This window comes from Pecten maximus, chromosome 8 (genome assembly GCF_902652985.1).
Source record: "Pecten maximus chromosome 8, xPecMax1.1, whole genome shotgun sequence".
Taxonomy (NCBI): domain Eukaryota; kingdom Metazoa; phylum Mollusca; class Bivalvia; order Pectinida; family Pectinidae; genus Pecten; species Pecten maximus.
In genome coordinates, this window is record NC_047022.1 from 20,606,739 (window position 1) to 20,623,792 (window position 17,054).

Here is a 17,054-nt window from a genome sequence, read left to right on the forward strand (position 1 = left end):
CCATCCGTTCCGACCTATATATTAGTAGCACTTTCGTAAATGCATGCTATATAAACTGTCGAAAAAATATTAATATATTTTCTATAAGATATAATTACTGAATTTTCTATCAAACTTGATATTCATTATATTATCACTTAAAATCATATCTTGATAAGACGATTGAATACAAACACATCGTCCGATACCCACGGTTGATTGCACGACGCTACGCTACACGTAATAAGTGAAACGTGCAATCAACCGTGAATGTCCGATGATGAGTTAGATGTAGTCAAATCGACATAGACTTTGTCGTCAAAATGGCATTTTTATAGGTCCATTAAGTAAACTGGCATTTACCACAACAAACAGAGGCCCATTTATATTTCCGTACTGAAGCAATAATCTGATATTCGGAAATCGTTTCATTATATTATAGCTTGTTATCCGATATAACGTGTTAGTTTTAATTATTTTCTCCAACGAAAATAATATTATCCAAAACGGATTTCCTAAGAGGTAAACTGTATGTCCATTCTAAGCGATACATTAATACATAATAGACTATTTATGCATATTAATCTCTAGACTATGACTGTTCGGTTTGTCGAAAGGATACCCTCCTGCGTGAGGGCAGCTCATTGTGTTTTCAATTTTTTTCTTGAGCAATACAAATATTTGAACCTGAAAAAAAAAAGAAAAAGAAAAATAACAGAACATCACAATAAAATAAATATTGATTAACAGATTTTGTTATACATTACACAAAGTCTATGCTATTCACATATTAGGGTGTATGGTTCAAGCAAGCAGTAGCAAGCCCTTGTGATTAGTGAATCTGAGAAGCATCTGCATATATATAGTAAATGTGCCCTATTAGTTTAACTGACGTCATACGGAACTCTTCAACGTCTGAGTTACGCAAGTTTTAAGACAAATCGCCTCCAATTAAAACATGAAATTATTGGTCAAAATATACACTTAACAGTATATTAGTAATATTAATGACATATCACCAAAATTCGCACCTTGATTTATCAGTGGAACTACACTACATAACTATGTGGATGGCCTCATTTTTATTCAACTGACCACATTTATGACATACACCTGCAAGTCATTATGACTCAGTCGTCTCATGGTAATAATTAATCTCATATAATAAACAGTTTCCCAATATTTTGGAAACTTAATACATAATTTCAATAACTGGGGTGGAACTAACTTTGCATGTATGAAAAACAGCATAAATACACATCTTGTTGAACCATACCTTTTCTTCGTACCCATGCACATTTTTAACTTTAGTTTTCCCCTTTCTGGCACAACCTTATTTCTGCAGTATAGAACTATACATTAACTGATTGAAAGTAATTGAAAACAAAAATAAACAACTTTAATATCAACTTACAATTATGCATTTTATTGAACGTGACTGATCTAATAAGGATTATAGTATGATTACTGCTGACGTGCAGATCCATGTGACGTGCACATCCATATACAGCTCTTATTGCCTCATCAACAGGAATGGGAATCGCTATTGCAGTCATCAATGGCATAAGTGCCATTAACAATGCCATCATGGAGGCCTGGGCATTAGAGTATTTCGTGAACTCGTTTAAGGCGGTTCTGCCGTGGACTAACTGTGACAATGACTGGAACACCCCTGCATGTTACAGGGAGGGAGCACGTACAATTGCTGAAAATATGTCTTTGTACAATTTTACTGGAAACTACAGCATGACGGTAAAGTATAGTTTCAATTACACAGTCATAATTAACTAACATCATTTTTCTATCTGTTCTTCATTTCTGTGATTTGCGTTCTCCTATCTCATTGCTGAATATAAAAATAATATTCTTGTTCGTATTATGCTTCTGTTATCTGCTGCTTCCGCTAGGTGTAGGTCATTTAAGAACATCACTACTCGTCAGAATACTGTTAGCATATTTATTTTAGTGCACTTTAATTTTAGCGCCTTAACATGTTTTTTCATAATAATGCAATGATGAATTATCGCATCAATATTAAGTTGTAAAATAAGTTTAGAAAAATAATGTTGTTTAGAGAAATCTTTCAAAGTCAAAAGGATTAAGATATATTATCACTAAATTGTAAATTTTAACAGTTCCGTCCTCTGATGCCTCTGGCTGCTGCATAAAACTCCTAAAACAAAAACGATTAACTGTAATACTATCCCATGCTCAGGGAGTTATCATACACAATAATGGACCCCGAGAAACCTTAAAACTAGTGTATAGCGGATGTAGTCTAGATTAACTGTTTAGTTCTTAACAATGTGTCGGTCAAGCTAAGCATTTTTTATCAAAAATTTGTGATAAAGAAATATGCATTGTCTGTTTTTTGATATGTTGAAACGGGAATAGCAATTCCTTCAGTAGTCAACTCCCTTCGGAATTTCCAATTGAATTTATTGTCAGTAATCAACATACTATCTTAACGATTATCATAATAAAACACATATTATCACATATATCTAGTATACTTTAAAATAAAGCAGCTATTGTTTGTTTGCCTTTATGTTGTTGATTATTTTTAATATTTAGTGGCATGACTACGCTTTTGTTTTCCATAGACTTCAGTGTTAACATTTTGTTTGATATCATTAAAATTCTTGAATTCAATATGAAAATTACGGTTTTGGGTCATTCAGCTCAAACCTTACCCAGGGTAGCCATTTTGAAAATGGGTGGATTTCGCAATGAAAATTTTCAAAATCTTATTTTTACCTGTTATTTGTAATGACCTGAACTTTTGAGGGAAATTAATCAATTGGACTTACAGAATTTTATATCAACATTACATATGGGTAGTTACCTATCAGGCTACATATCTATTTTGGAACTTCATAATATACTAGCCACTCAGTGGCTGCCAAACTTTTATCCCTGGCTCAACTTTCAATAAACAGGGGATGTTTCAAAAGTCTATTTTTTTCAATTGGTTGGTTGTTCCCTAATAGAATTAATATTCCAGTTATCTTCAAGCACATAAGTTTGTCCTGACTTCATCGTCAATTTAGTTTCAGTAAAAAAGTTTTCTGTAAATACCATTATAACATTATAAAATTGTATAGGAATGTCGTTCTGATTAATCTCTTTTTACCTAATACTACATTCATGATTGTTACTTTAAGAACCTGACGTCCTGGGCGACAAATCCAGACCAGAACGGAACCATTCACCACCCGGTTGATTCTGTGGCCGAGTTTTGGTTGTAAGTTTATACAATATACATGATTAAACATATTTACACAGAAAAACTACAAAATTATATTTAACCACTATAAAATATCCTTCCAAATTCATTGATCAACATTTTCTCTGAATAGTTGATTATAATACAAAGTACTATTTGAGTAAAAGGGTTTATGTTATTGCCTTAGCTGTGTTATTTATATGCAGCAGAGCTCTTTTTAATGCTATCTAAGATAATGTGTACAGCAAATGAATAGACCGATTTTTTCCTTTAACAGATTTCGGATTCTGAAAATATCTAACGGGATTAATGTCTTTGGAACCGTCAGCCTGATATTTGTGCTTTACCTATTCGTTATCAGACTTATCGCCGCCGCCAGTATTGCAAAAAGCGTCGCAAGTATGGGAAAGGTATTCACACGCACAGTACTCTTTTCAATAAATACCAATCAAGGAATTTAGTACAAAAAATAACAAATAGTCTGAAATATTTTTGTTTGGTATTTTTCTAATGCTTCCGTGGTGGTCGCCAATCTTGCGATCTCTATGGTGGAATGTGACTTAACCTGGATTTGACCCAGACATAGAAGACGTTAACCCTTTCGTTACACCCTGGGCCCGTTTTCATGAAATCATTCACATCCGTAAGTAAACATTATGTGCTCAAACTCAATCTCTATCTTTTATGATTTGGAAAAAGAATAGGATATACTTAAATGAAACGAGATAATATTTTGCAAGTTCATGATTTTAACGAATTTAAAGAAAGTCGGTTTAAGCACAGAATTCATGCATGTTAAGTATGAGAGTTAGAATAGTTTCATGAACACGGCCAATGGTCTTATTCTTCCTACTTTTTCAATAATATCAATGTATATGCATATTTTATTCGTTTCATGATCCAGTTTTATCAGTTTTGAGTCAGAATTACATTTTCGTGATTATATTGGTATTCTTTATCATTCATGCATTAAATGCACAATTAAGAGATATATGTAGTAAAAGTCACTCTCAGCTTAAATGTCCATTGATTGCTAAGTGTATGCTACATTGGCTTAGTTACTGTTAGTCATTGGACTTTATTGATTTTATTGTTGTTATTGTTGGAATTTTATGTATTTAGAACAGATATAACAAGATAATATCACCTTTAATTAAATGTAAGTTAAACGATATTCATTAATGCATTATATATCGATTTCTGCACATACAACCGAGGTGGGATACAGGAGCTGTTTAGTAATTGTAATAATAATCACCAATGGTGTAGAAATCCGAAAGGAAAATCAGGGAAATTTATTGACATGAACATTCTATTGTTATAAGCCAGTATTGCATTGCAGTCCTCAGGAATATTAACCTCTGTATCTTACAGGTATTGTATATAACAGCACTTCTACCCATGGTTTTAGTCCTAGTGATCTGGATCCGAGCTCTGACATTACCAGGGGCAACAAAAGGGATGTTGTATTTTGTATCGGCTGACTTCAGTAGGTTTGCTGACTCACAGGTGATACTTCATTTTTAATTGATGATAGATATATACTTTGTAATTAATAGTTTCCAACAGTATTTAACGTACATTTGCCTTATAGCCATATCAATGGAAATAAGTTATTGATAATTGTGTTTATTGCTATTCCATCATATTATTCCCTGATAAGATAATTGTTCATTTATTACAAAATACGTATTATGATTTGTTCTAAATGACACTTCCTCAGAGAAAATAGTAAACATAGCTCGTCTAGTCAATCAAACGCGACGTTAAAAAGGCGACGTCCTTTTCATGTCCTTTGATGCTTTAACCAATTCAAATAGGGCTAAATCATGTCGTTTTAGCTGTGGATAGAGGCCTCATTTCAAACGTTCCTAACTCTCGGTCCAGGCTGGGGAGGACTAATGATGATGGGTGCACACAATAAATTCCGGACAAACTGCTTCCAGTATGTTTTATTATTAAGATAATAATTGTGTAGCAGATATTTCACCCGAATATTTATTTATTCATTCATTTTGATGTACTTAGAGTATTTTTTTTTTATTCCTTTGTGTTTTTATTTTGAAGTGTTCATGCTCCATCGATAATTGAAGCCAACAATGTTTAAATTTATTCTTAAATTCCAAAATTATTTTGCAATACAATTAAACATCAGAATGATTTGATAAAATGTCTGCCATCCTTACCATATCACATTCTTGAAAATCCAAGCGCGTTGAAAAAAAGGTCTAATAATTATATATATATTTGTAAGCCATATCCAGTTTTAAACTTTGACTCATTCAAGAGACAGTCTAATACTTGCTTGTTTCGACATATGTTTTGTTATTTCGAAGCAATGCATTATTGAAATGCCTTTCTGAAGTTTTCATAGTTATTGCATAAATTTACCTTCCAGATCAGCTACCATATCAACAACTGCGACCTTGACCTTCGGATTAGTCAATGGCCTCATAGTGTTTTCGGTGCTTGGTGTGATGTCAGAGGAGATTGGTGTTCCTATCTCAGACTTAATGACCTCAGGCTAGTTATTTTTGTCAAATACCAAGCAACTTTTATTTCTTAATATCAAATAATCATATTGAAAGTGATTCAATGTCGAAATTGCTATTTACATAAGGCAATTGTGTTTTATAACAAATAACATATTAGATGTAATTAAGTAGAAGCTGTCAAAGGACGTCTGGACAAGTTATAACTTCTTTTAGACAGTTAAAAAACGCATATAGAATATTTTACTAATGTCCGTAAGCCTGAATTTTTCATGTACCCAAAATTACTATGTTTATTTTGTTTTGTTTTTTTGTTTAGAAATTAATCATTCTAGCTAACACGACCCTAGTTGCGTCACAACAGGTTTTCGTATGTCCAATTCGTTGCCAACGTATATTGCGCCTACTAAGCCACTGTGTGGTTTCATCCGTTCTTACATCGCGATTCAAGCGTTTTTATGGACAACAATAATGTAACATACGATAAGCAGTATTTTGTTTGCATTAACCAAATGGGGAAATTCTTTTCCCGATATACGTCCGTCTTCTGTATGCCTCGAGAATCGTGCATTTATTTTGTAGCCCTCCTTGTAAGAACAAAATCGCGTGATAAATGTATCGACCAATGGAAAGATAGGTTGATGCTTCCGAAGGGATATAAAACAGTACAGGACACCCAAAGGCTTTGCAACTTGTCCGGAATACCTTTTAGGTTAAAGTTAAAGTTTACATTTGTTTAAACATATACGTAAATAAGTAAATGTTTATACGTTCTTCTTATTTCTAAACTTTACTTTAAATATAAAATTGACGAATGACTCTCCTTTGCGTTTTTAGGTGGTTTTTCCATTGGATTCATAGCTTATCCCAAGGCCCTGAGTTATTTCCACTTGCCACAAACTTAGTGTGCTATCTTTTACCTGGTCATTCTACTTCCGGGGTTGGATGCCATGGTAACAAGCGTTTGTATCAACACGTACATGTATTTATAGCACATGTCATCCTAATAGTGTTTGCTCTTAGGGTTTTATCAGTCTGCTCTATTTTTAAGTACATGGATTCTAATTACTCTGATTGGTCATTGCTTGACAGCCGATTGGCCAAAGGATGAGTAAACTAAATTCGCAATAGAAATAATACGGAAAGAAGAGCTATAATATCAGATATTCGTTTGACAGTAAACAATATAGATATGCATTTAAAGACATATGTATATTTGATTGGTTTTGTCGCTACCTGGGACAATATCTTTGAAAGAAGTAAATAGTTATTTGTTAATGATATACTTTTTAGTAGTATCTAAAATGCAAAACATCGGGGTTAGATAAAAACGAAGAAGCTAAAGAATTGTCATCTAATTGCAATTGTATAATAATTTTAACCGTTGCGTCATATTCAAATGTATTTAAATATCAACATTGTTATGTAATTATTTAACAGGCGATACTAACAGAGCCATTTCTGATGATCTTAGAGGAAATGTTCCCTAAACTATTGAACAATCGAAGGATTCCTCTGTTGGCTGTCGTCAGTATTGTGATGTTTCTGCTTGGCTTACCGCATGCTACACAGGTAATGTTCCTTTAGTAAGCGGGACAAAATAACAATTGTTAATCAACTTACATATGTATATATAGGTTGTGTGAGTGACTTTGCGCCAGATAATATCAACATGTTTTGTTGGTTTTAATTTGTCACATTATTTTATACTGATTATGCTGCCTTCTATCAAGTGTTTTTTTATACACCTATTAGCTATAGCTAAGCTAACTACTTTGTATTCAAGTTATATATGTATATACAGTTTATGTATATTAGTGTGTGTGTGAAAGTTGTCTTTTTTTCTTTCTGGATCATGTGAATACTTTATGACGAAAATCTGAATAAAAATGTCAAAAGTAAAATAAAAAAACAACAACCTAATACGTTAATCATTAACAAAATTAACCACTGCCAACTTTCCTCAACCACACACTCCATTACATACAGAAATACGGAAGGGCTCACATAGGACTATCAAAGGGGTGGGTACACTGGAATAAGTTTGTCCGTCCGTCTGTTGGTATCGGGATCATGTCCGTACAACGCCTTCTGCAGCTTTGATTACAACTTTGTGAAACTATTTGGATTATAGTCATCACAAACCAGTGTATCTAGGGTTATTATGGACCTGTTTAGTTAGCACATTACAATTGTGCATATTTAGCAATCTTGGTTACGCCTATCGTTTATTGCAATAATGTTCCTTTAACTATGTTTGTAGGCAGAATCTTGTCCTGAGAACTCTTCAATAACTCTTAAATATTGTGTAGTCAGCACAAACTGAAGGTGTGCAGCTGTGCTTACTGACTTGCATAACCTTCACAGATATATCTCATTTCATATATCTGTAGAGGTTACCTTTCTTATTTTTTGCACATTTTATTCATATCTTAGTTAACATGTGATTTTAGAGAGTGAGAAACGGGTTGGAGTTGGGAGCTTGGTGTATTGGTCAGACATCCCTGAGATTATACAGTAATGATTTGACATCTCCCGACATCTCCGATGAATCCTAGAAGGACGAAACGTCTGAATGTTGTCAGTGTAATCCATTCCTCTGCATTTGATTGAACTCTGAATTAATTTTGAAAAATGCTAATATCTTGTGTCTTTTTTTATAATCCTTTGAGATTGCAAGTGTTAGACACTACTGGTGGAATGTTAGTCCCCGCATTTTAATTCATTTTTGTGGTGACGCGGTTCGGAATATACACAATACATGTACTTAACGTTTTGATATTTTAAACTAGGAAAATGATTGAATTATGAATCTTTTGCAACTACTCATTCAGATTTTGGCATAGCTTCCATTAGCATCACTAACCTGGAACGAAAAAAGAACTGTATGGTGCAGTGCCGTTTGTTTTTTACTCTAAATGTGTTTTCAAATGTGATAATCTTTTGTCTTCTGTAGTCCTTATGATAATATAACAAATTACTAAAACTATTTTTCTCACTGCTGATTTTAGTACAGTTCAATGTTTAATACTCCTGTTCATTTATGTTATAATAGGCCGGCGTCTACATATTTCTGCTGGTGGACTGGTACACAGGAACCTGGAGTGTTATGTTGATATGTATGGCCGAGTGTATCGCATTTGCCTGGTTTTATGGTAAGTATATACCAGTTTTTTTCGAACGTTTTTTTTTAATTGACAGTGAAGAGTACGTCTTTATGCTATCGTTCGTCGCTTTTGATAACCCTATTTACTCCACAACATATAAATGGCATGTATCAATTATTCCAGATTTTAGTTTAGTCGCCTCCTAAAATCAATTAAGCATCAATGGAAGACAAGTCCTAGAAGGACGAAACAAATATGAGATGGAATTCATTTTGGCTCCTCTGTATCTGGAAGGTGCTAATAATTTGCGTGTCTTTGTACAATCCTTAAAAACCATATCATCAGTCATTAATCAAATTATATATCGTTCGAGACTTACGCTGCATTTGATTGGCCGCAATTGAGGATATACCTTTATTGGAGTATGATGAAGAGAATCAAGTTTAAACCCTGTATCAGAAAAATCAAATAAACTTTACAGGTACACACAGGGATAGATCGTGACGTCCGCCTGATGCTCAATCGACCACTCCCCGCCATTGTCCGTATAAGTACAGCGTTTATTATGCCTGTTTTTCTCACGGTAAGTAAGGTAATCACTACACTCTTACATTAGTTCATAAATATATGAATGCAATACAGTTTCATATTAATAATAACAGTTATGAGATCATTCAAAATGTCTATAGTCCCGTGTCATAATCTATAAAACAACTTTATAAATAAGTTAAGTGTAACATCGCTTATGATTTTGCCAATAAAAAAAACAGTTCGATTCTTAAAGTTTATACGGTTAAAAATAAAGGTATTTTTCAATAAAACCTATTGGTGTGATAATAGCAGTTGCCTTCAAAGACGACTTGAAGGACTTTGCAGCATGCAATAGATTTGATAAGTTTTGGTTTCGACAGGGTGAAACATTAGTTATGTTGGTTGAACTGCAATACGATTCCCGCAAAATTACCGAAATTTTCGGAATAAATTATGCTTAATTAATGATGGTTTTGTTTCCGCCAGTGTCTCCTCGTGATCAGTGTCTTTACATACAAGCCGCCGTCCTTTGGAGAGTATAACTACCCTGTGTATGCCCGGGCTATAGGATGGTGTTTTACAATGTCTTCCCTATTACCAGCTCTTGGTTATTCTGTTTGGGTCATAGTGAAAGCAGATGGACCATTTAGACAGGTAAGCCCGTAATGTACTGGTGTTATCGATATTTACGAATAATTTTGGTATCAGCCTTATTTCCTTTTTGAAATGCATTACTTTTCCAATACAACTTAATTTTCCAAAGTCGGCTTATGCATGTACGGTTCAAATTAATTCGTGCCCAGTAAGTCAGACTTCAAATCCTCAAACTTTGACAGGAACGCAGAATATCGGATTATAATTAAAGGTCTTGTTTTTATCAGATCGATGTGTGTGTCTACGTTTCAGCGGATCAGACATCTTGCACGCCACACAATGCAGTGGGTTCCAGCCAGTGTGAATGTCGAGGACATCTACAGAGACTCGGAACGTTCAGCGGAATTTACCTGGAAACAACTGTTCTGGTTTAATCTTACAGGACGAGGTGGCATTGTTATAAAGGACTGTGGGGACTCTGTACCAATGTTGTAGGTGATGTACGGGTATAATGTGCTAATTAACATCTAAATTCCAAGTAACGTCACTAATTTCAACGTCGGAGCATTAAAATTATGGAAAAACAATGAGATGATATACGCATATAAACACATACACCTTTTATTTTTGAATGAGTCGATGATATGAAAGGCTGTTCACTTTCATCAAAGTAATGTGGATCACTGTACAGTGGAACAATCACCTTGGATGGATTAGAGAGTTTGAGGTAGCATGAATGGGTACATGCAGAGGTAAATTCAAAACAAATTTTCAATCGGATACAGAATGCAAATGACATATTCAACTGATCCATTTAAACATTTCTGTCATAGAAACCGAGCCAATATAAGGAGATGAAGCCTCATCCATGGCAGATTACGTACAAAATTCACGACAGCACATGCTCAGCAATTTAATAGTTTTATTCTTTTGTGCAATGCCATTTAAAATTCGTATTCTCTATCATCGATTAAACGAAATACACGACACGAGACACGAATAATCTTCTTGCCTGAATTTAATTTACAGAGTACTGATTCAAAGTGTTATTCAACTATACGAGTATCAGGAAAGAAGGAGTTATAGGGCTTTGCCCGTTGTACAAGCTATGGACTGTTACATCTTTGCTGTGTCAACAATAAAATATTTTGAAATTTACATGCATATATTGAGATGTAACTTTCATATTGAACAGCAAATGATTCTGAATCCCTAATAAAGACCACTTATTGATTGGAGCAATCATGACTTAACAGTAATTCTAAAGGCTATTCCAGTACCCACCAAAGAATGTGATCTAATTCAAACTGTAACTGTAATAAGCTGCATTTTCATAAACATCAACCATGCAAAATTTTCTTGATTTGTTTAGTCCTCCAATGGATATGTTTTACTGAAATACTGTTGAGGAAAAGGCTCAGTAGGACAGTTCTTCAAATAACCATTTTGTTCTATCTGTATAGATTTTCTACATTGTTCAGTAATAGAAGACTCATCATAAATATAAACTGGTAATATACAAAGCATGACGCCTATGCAAAAATGGAAACAGATGATAACTGAAGATAAACGCTTCAGAATAATTTACAATGAAGAACAAAACATTCTGTGTCATAAATTGTTGTAACTTGCTATAACTTGTTCTAAAGTCACAAAACTGTCTAAGAAATCCTCTTCGGCCAGTCCATGACGTACATACTGATGTACATACGCACGGGAGGAGAACATACTCCAAGCTTTGTCCACTATATGATCCAGTGTCCGTACAGGTGTCCGACTGTTGGACACCAGGGAAGCACTCTTCTCATAGTTACCGAAAAGACGTGGCTGAGCTCCGGTGAGGAGACAAGCCCCTGGGGGTACCCAGGGGGCATACAAGGAAGGATCAGCAAACATGGAGGTGTCCGCAGATGCAGCATCCTTACCACGAAGCACCAGGAAGTTTGCAAGGGACCGGTTGTGGCGACTAGTCCCCCGCGGAGTTTCATCTCCAAGCTTGACTTGCCAGTTAATACCTGAAATATGATTTTGTTTGTCTGATTTCAATTCCTTGAAAACACTTTTTAATATCAGACGTTGATACAATCACCATCATACAGACGTTAATGATTAATGTTTATTTCTTATTTTATTTTCTAAAGTTGATTTTTAGACATTCATGCAGAACTATCAATACACACCATGACTTAAGGCTCATTTACTGTCAAACATGCAAGCAACAGTGTTTATAAAATTTGATGATAGTATAATTTGTCTTTAGAAGTTGTTGTTAAATAAATATCAACACCATGTCATGCATATACGAGGGTTGATTGATATGTTGTGATACTCATATTGAAGGATTTAAATTTTGGCGGATATATTGTATTCTTTTTTCAACATAATTTACTTCAGTATCTATACACTTTCGCCAGCGGTATTTAAGGGCTTCAATGCCACTTTTATAGAACTCCTTTTCTTGGCTGTTCAGAAAGTCATCCAAAATGGGTGTCTGAAATAGCTGTTTTCAGTTTTGGAAATAACTGAAAGACTGATGGATCAGGTGATTACAGCGGATGCTCAATCAGTTTAAAACCACAATCGTGAATGGCAGCCATATGGAAATGACAGATTCTTTCACCCTAAGACTAACCAATTTTGTCCATTTTGCAAAAGCCGCTTGTCTTCTTTACTTTAGAGTGCTACCTCGTCGATATAAACTAAATACATTAGACCAGTCCTTGGTTACACGGCCTTATATAGTCAGAGAATAATAGGACTTAAAAAGAACATCCTCGAGTGCCTCCTTCAATACGAGGCTCACAGAGTATCAATCGACCCTCGTACTTTACAGTCCCAAAAGAAAACATCATTGTAACAGAACAGTTGTAAGAGGTAAGGAAATGCATGAAAAGTTCTCTACTCGCTTAATGATGATGATATAAATCTGCATATAATCAAAACCAGACATGTTTTCTTTTTGTATAGTATGCAACCTTTACTGACCTTCCTCCATCGCAGCATCAGCTATAAGCATTTGCCTCAGGTGTTTGAGCAGGCCATGCCACTGATAAGATGAGAATGTCATGGCTGCCTCAGACATCTGTGGAATGTTCTTTACTGTTAACAACTTGTAGTCATTGTGGGGGACCAAGTGTTCCATCAACTCTCCTGTAACAAAGGTCAAGGCCATGACAAGTAAACGTCAATGCCATTACAAGTAAATGACAAAGTAATGATAAGTAAAAGGGAAGGAAATGCTTATTAAAGGCCAAGGTCGTGAGAAGTACAATCTATAAGCACTATTCAAGCTGTTCCCTTGTTACAGCAGGAAAAATCATAAGCACTCAAAGGCAACGACTCAGATGATTACTACATCTGTAATACTATAAGGGCTGGTTTGGTATTGTATAACATAACGTCCTATCAACAGATTGAGGTCTTTAAAGCTCTAGGATGGCAATATCAGCTCTCTAAAATCAAAGGTCAAATGCTACTAATAGAGTTCTTGGGGTAAGCCTTATCAAGCAGCATACAAGGTTATCAGGCTATAATAGTTACTAACCAAAGTATTTTCATTTTTATTTTATGTCCCATTTTAGGGCCAAGACAAGGTTAAACATTTCCAATCCCTAGAGCTGTTGTCAATCTGAAGTGTTCGATGTTGGAGATTTAGCGTGACAACATTTATCACAAAGATCATGACAACGTTTGAGACTACACTAATTATATACCAGCTTTCTGAAACACAAACGGCAAAAGTAAGGTAAATGCCTCTTTTTTCAGATAACAAAACTTGTTATGGATGATCTTTTTTAAAAGGGCAAAGATCAAGAGTAGTTATACCAGAGCTTTTGATAAAGAGCAAAGTTCAGGAGTAATTATACACGATCATTCGATAGATGGGCAAAGGTCAAAAGTAGTTAAACTAGAGCTTTTAATAAAGGGCAAAAGCCAGGAGTAATCATACACGATCTTTGGATATAGATCCTACCAGATTTTAAAATAAAGGTCAAAGGTCAAATGTAGCTATACCAGATATATTATACAAGATTTTTCAGGAAAGGGAAATACCAGATTTTTTTAATTGGGAACTATCACGTGGAGAAACAATACTGGATCTTTTAATAAAAGGAAAATGTCAACAGAAGTAGTATCAAATCATTTTAATAAAGGGCAAAGGTCGGTCAAGAGTAGTTATACCAGATCATTAAATGAAGGGCAAAGGTCAAGAGTAGTTATACCAGGTCATTAAATAAAGGGCAAAGGTCAAGAGTAGTTATACCAGATCATTAAATAAAGGGCAAAGGTCAAGAGTAGTTATACCAGATCTTTAAATAAAGGGCAAAAGTCAATAGTAGTTATACTAGATCTTCAAATAAAGGGCAAAGGTCAAAGCTATGTCCGATCTTTTTACAGAGATAATGTTGCAAGGTAGTAAAGTCAAATTAGTTTGACATATTTCTTCATAGACACCAATATCAAATCCAATGACCATCTTTATAATGATATTGTAATATACACAAAAAGCTCAATGTTTTGAAAAAAGACTTACCAAGTGTGTTCTGACAGGAGTATCCAGGATATTTGTCTACAAGCACGGGCTGAAGTACACTAGCCAGTTTGTGTGTTATCACTTTGTTGATGTCACGGAAAGAAACCTTCTTGAGGTTCAGCAATTGGGAACAGATTTTTTGGATGTGGTCGTTCTCCATGACAATAAGGGCATCTGCAGTACGGTACAAATGTGACAGCGTCAGAACAGCATTGTAGTTCTGAACGATCACCTCTCCCATACTGTCAACAAACAGCAAACAGAATATGGTTACTTCCAAAACATCCATTATTTTTCAAGAAGCTTTTCAGAGATAAAACTACTAGTAGATATAGACAGTAATGTAACATAGAACAAACTTTGATATGAATAGACTCTTATTTAGTGTTAATTTCACATCAAATTTTAAGAATCAAGTTTTTAAAAAAAGTTTATTTTTATTACAAGCCTTGATGAGCAAAATTAAAACTTTGAGAAAAGTATTATAAAATTTTCATATGAAATAAAAAACTTATCATAAAATTTGCTATGAAATAAATTTGTTTGTTAAAATAAATTAAGATACTTTTATCACATGATTCAGAAAAGTTTTTACACTTATATCTCTTAGTACATACCTGTAGGGAAGAACTACTTGGTTAAGGAGGAAGGAATGAGGAAACTCATCCTTGATACACTCGGTTATATATGCCCCTACACCAGATCCTGTGCCTCCAGCCACACTCATCAGGGACAAGAAGCCAGAAAGGTTGTCACATTTCTCAGCCTCTCTTTGGACCATTTCCATGACCTTGACCTCCTGTCCGTGACCATGGATACAGTAACCATGTGCCCAGTTGTTTCCAGACCCTTTCTGCTGACAAAGTTGTTGTTTGGCTGGATACATCCATTGCCCTGTCTTCTTCGCATCACTACATGTCTGGGCTATCACCTACAACATTGAGGGGAATAAGTATCACAATATATCAGGGATATCACCTGAAATATTGAAGAGAATTATAATTACAACATGTCTGGGCTATCATCCAAAACATTGAGAGGAATAAGTATCACAATATATCAGGGATATCACCTGAAATATTGAAGAGAATTAGAATCACAACATGTCTGGGCTATCATCCAAAACATTGAGAGGAATTAGTATTACAACATGTCTGGGCTGTCATCTACAACATTGAAGAGAATTAGTATCACAACGTGTCTGGGCTGTCATCTACAACATTGAAGAGAATTAGTATCACAACATGTCTGGGCTATCATCTACAATATTGAGGAGAATTAGCATCAAGTCTGGGTTATCATCTTCTACAATAAGGAGAATTAGTATCACAAAAAAGATTGAAATTATATTACAGTTAATCAATTGATTAATTAATTACCTTCGGCTCCATATCAACCATAACTGCCCGCGCCTCAGGGACACCTTCCTTGATATGATCCTTGTAGAAAAACCTGAGACAGAACTTCCTCTTTGTAGGTCTGGTTTTTATCAGGAGGAACCTGAAAAAAATTTGATTGAATTATAATTTTATTTCAACATGTGTTCCATGATTCATTAACATATAGAGAGTGGAGCACCACATTAAAGATTCCCCGTAATCAGTGGGTAGTTTCCTGGTTTTAATTGCAATTATAAATAACGACAGTATTGATTCTCACATGATATCATCATTAGGATATATATTCTATCATTTAACATACATTTGTAATTCTGTTGTAATTTATTTGTTAGATAGGCTTTAAACTATATATTCACTGATGATTTCCTACTTACATATGATCAATTTTGTAAACCAGGAATTGAATTATCTATGCACAACATCTATAAGACCAATGTCTGATAGAGACATATATCTATATATGTCTCTGCTGATAGAAAACACAAACAAGTGTATTGCAGTTCTGCGGAAATGCTATCAAATGCTATTCTATTGCCCTGGAAAAAGTCAATCCCTTTGAGTAAAGCAATATCAAATCCACCTGTCCTTGTTACAGGACGGATACAATAATCTAAATTGAAGAGGGGGAAATGCAATGACTTGACCAGGACTCAAGTCAAGGACCTCCAAACTCTAGGTGGAAGCTTTGATAATTTGAGCTACCTTGCCACTGGCATCCAGCCCAGTTCAGTTTCACTGCAATTATTTGGCAAAATGACATCAGTCTCAGCATAAAAAAATCACAATTTTTTTTATTATACTATTCTTTTAGTAATTCAGATTTTGAGGATTTAATTTAACCCGGATTTGACCTAGATCAGCATGGAGGGTGTTGTTGAAGCAGACCCTGGTGTAACAATCTCCTTGTTATATTTATCATTTTTCTATCAAATTCTGGGCTAATTTGTTCCTAGATTTACCCCCTTTGATGAATATTGAGTATTAAATCAACCTCTGTTTACCTGTGTTTGTGAAGGTTTGGTAAGAACATCCTCGATGAAAGTCTGAAACAGCTGACCTCCAACCTGATTCCCACACTGGCCAAGTTGTAGTGTGATAACAGACATCCTAATAACTTTGCTCAAATGGTCAAATGACTAGCAGCCATTTAAAATCTGGCACCATATTAATGCAACTGGAAGAGAATAAAAA

General features: G+C 34.7%; 3 protein-coding genes across 3 annotated transcripts; 2 read left to right on the forward strand and 1 right to left on the reverse strand.

Annotated features, from left to right (window-relative positions):
• Positions 1-4,598: 4,598 nt before the first annotated feature.
• On the forward strand, positions 4,599-5,764 carry LOC117332458 (sodium-dependent proline transporter-like). Its single transcript, XM_033891372.1, has 3 exons — positions 4,599-4,714; positions 5,047-5,150; positions 5,604-5,764. Exons 1-3 carry the CDS (start codon positions 4,607-4,609, stop codon positions 5,731-5,733), a joined length of 342 nt encoding a protein of 113 aa, XP_033747263.1. The 5' UTR covers positions 4,599-4,606; the 3' UTR covers positions 5,734-5,764.
• Positions 5,765-9,290: 3,526 nt separating this feature from the next.
• On the forward strand, positions 9,291-10,921 carry LOC117332730 (sodium- and chloride-dependent glycine transporter 1-like). Its single transcript, XM_033891751.1, has 3 exons — positions 9,291-9,387; positions 9,822-9,989; positions 10,242-10,921. Exons 1-3 carry the CDS (start codon positions 9,319-9,321, stop codon positions 10,422-10,424), a joined length of 420 nt encoding a protein of 139 aa, XP_033747642.1. The 5' UTR covers positions 9,291-9,318; the 3' UTR covers positions 10,425-10,921.
• Positions 10,535-16,969, reverse strand: LOC117332728 (tubulin delta chain-like). Its single transcript, XM_033891749.1, is given in 7 exon segments — positions 10,535-11,944; positions 12,915-13,079; positions 14,464-14,705; positions 15,081-15,394; positions 15,843-15,917; positions 15,919-15,963; positions 16,865-16,969. Coding segments are annotated over 7 exon segments (1,350 nt in total). The 3' UTR covers positions 10,535-11,540.
• Between the last annotated feature and the right edge of the window lie 85 nt (positions 16,970-17,054).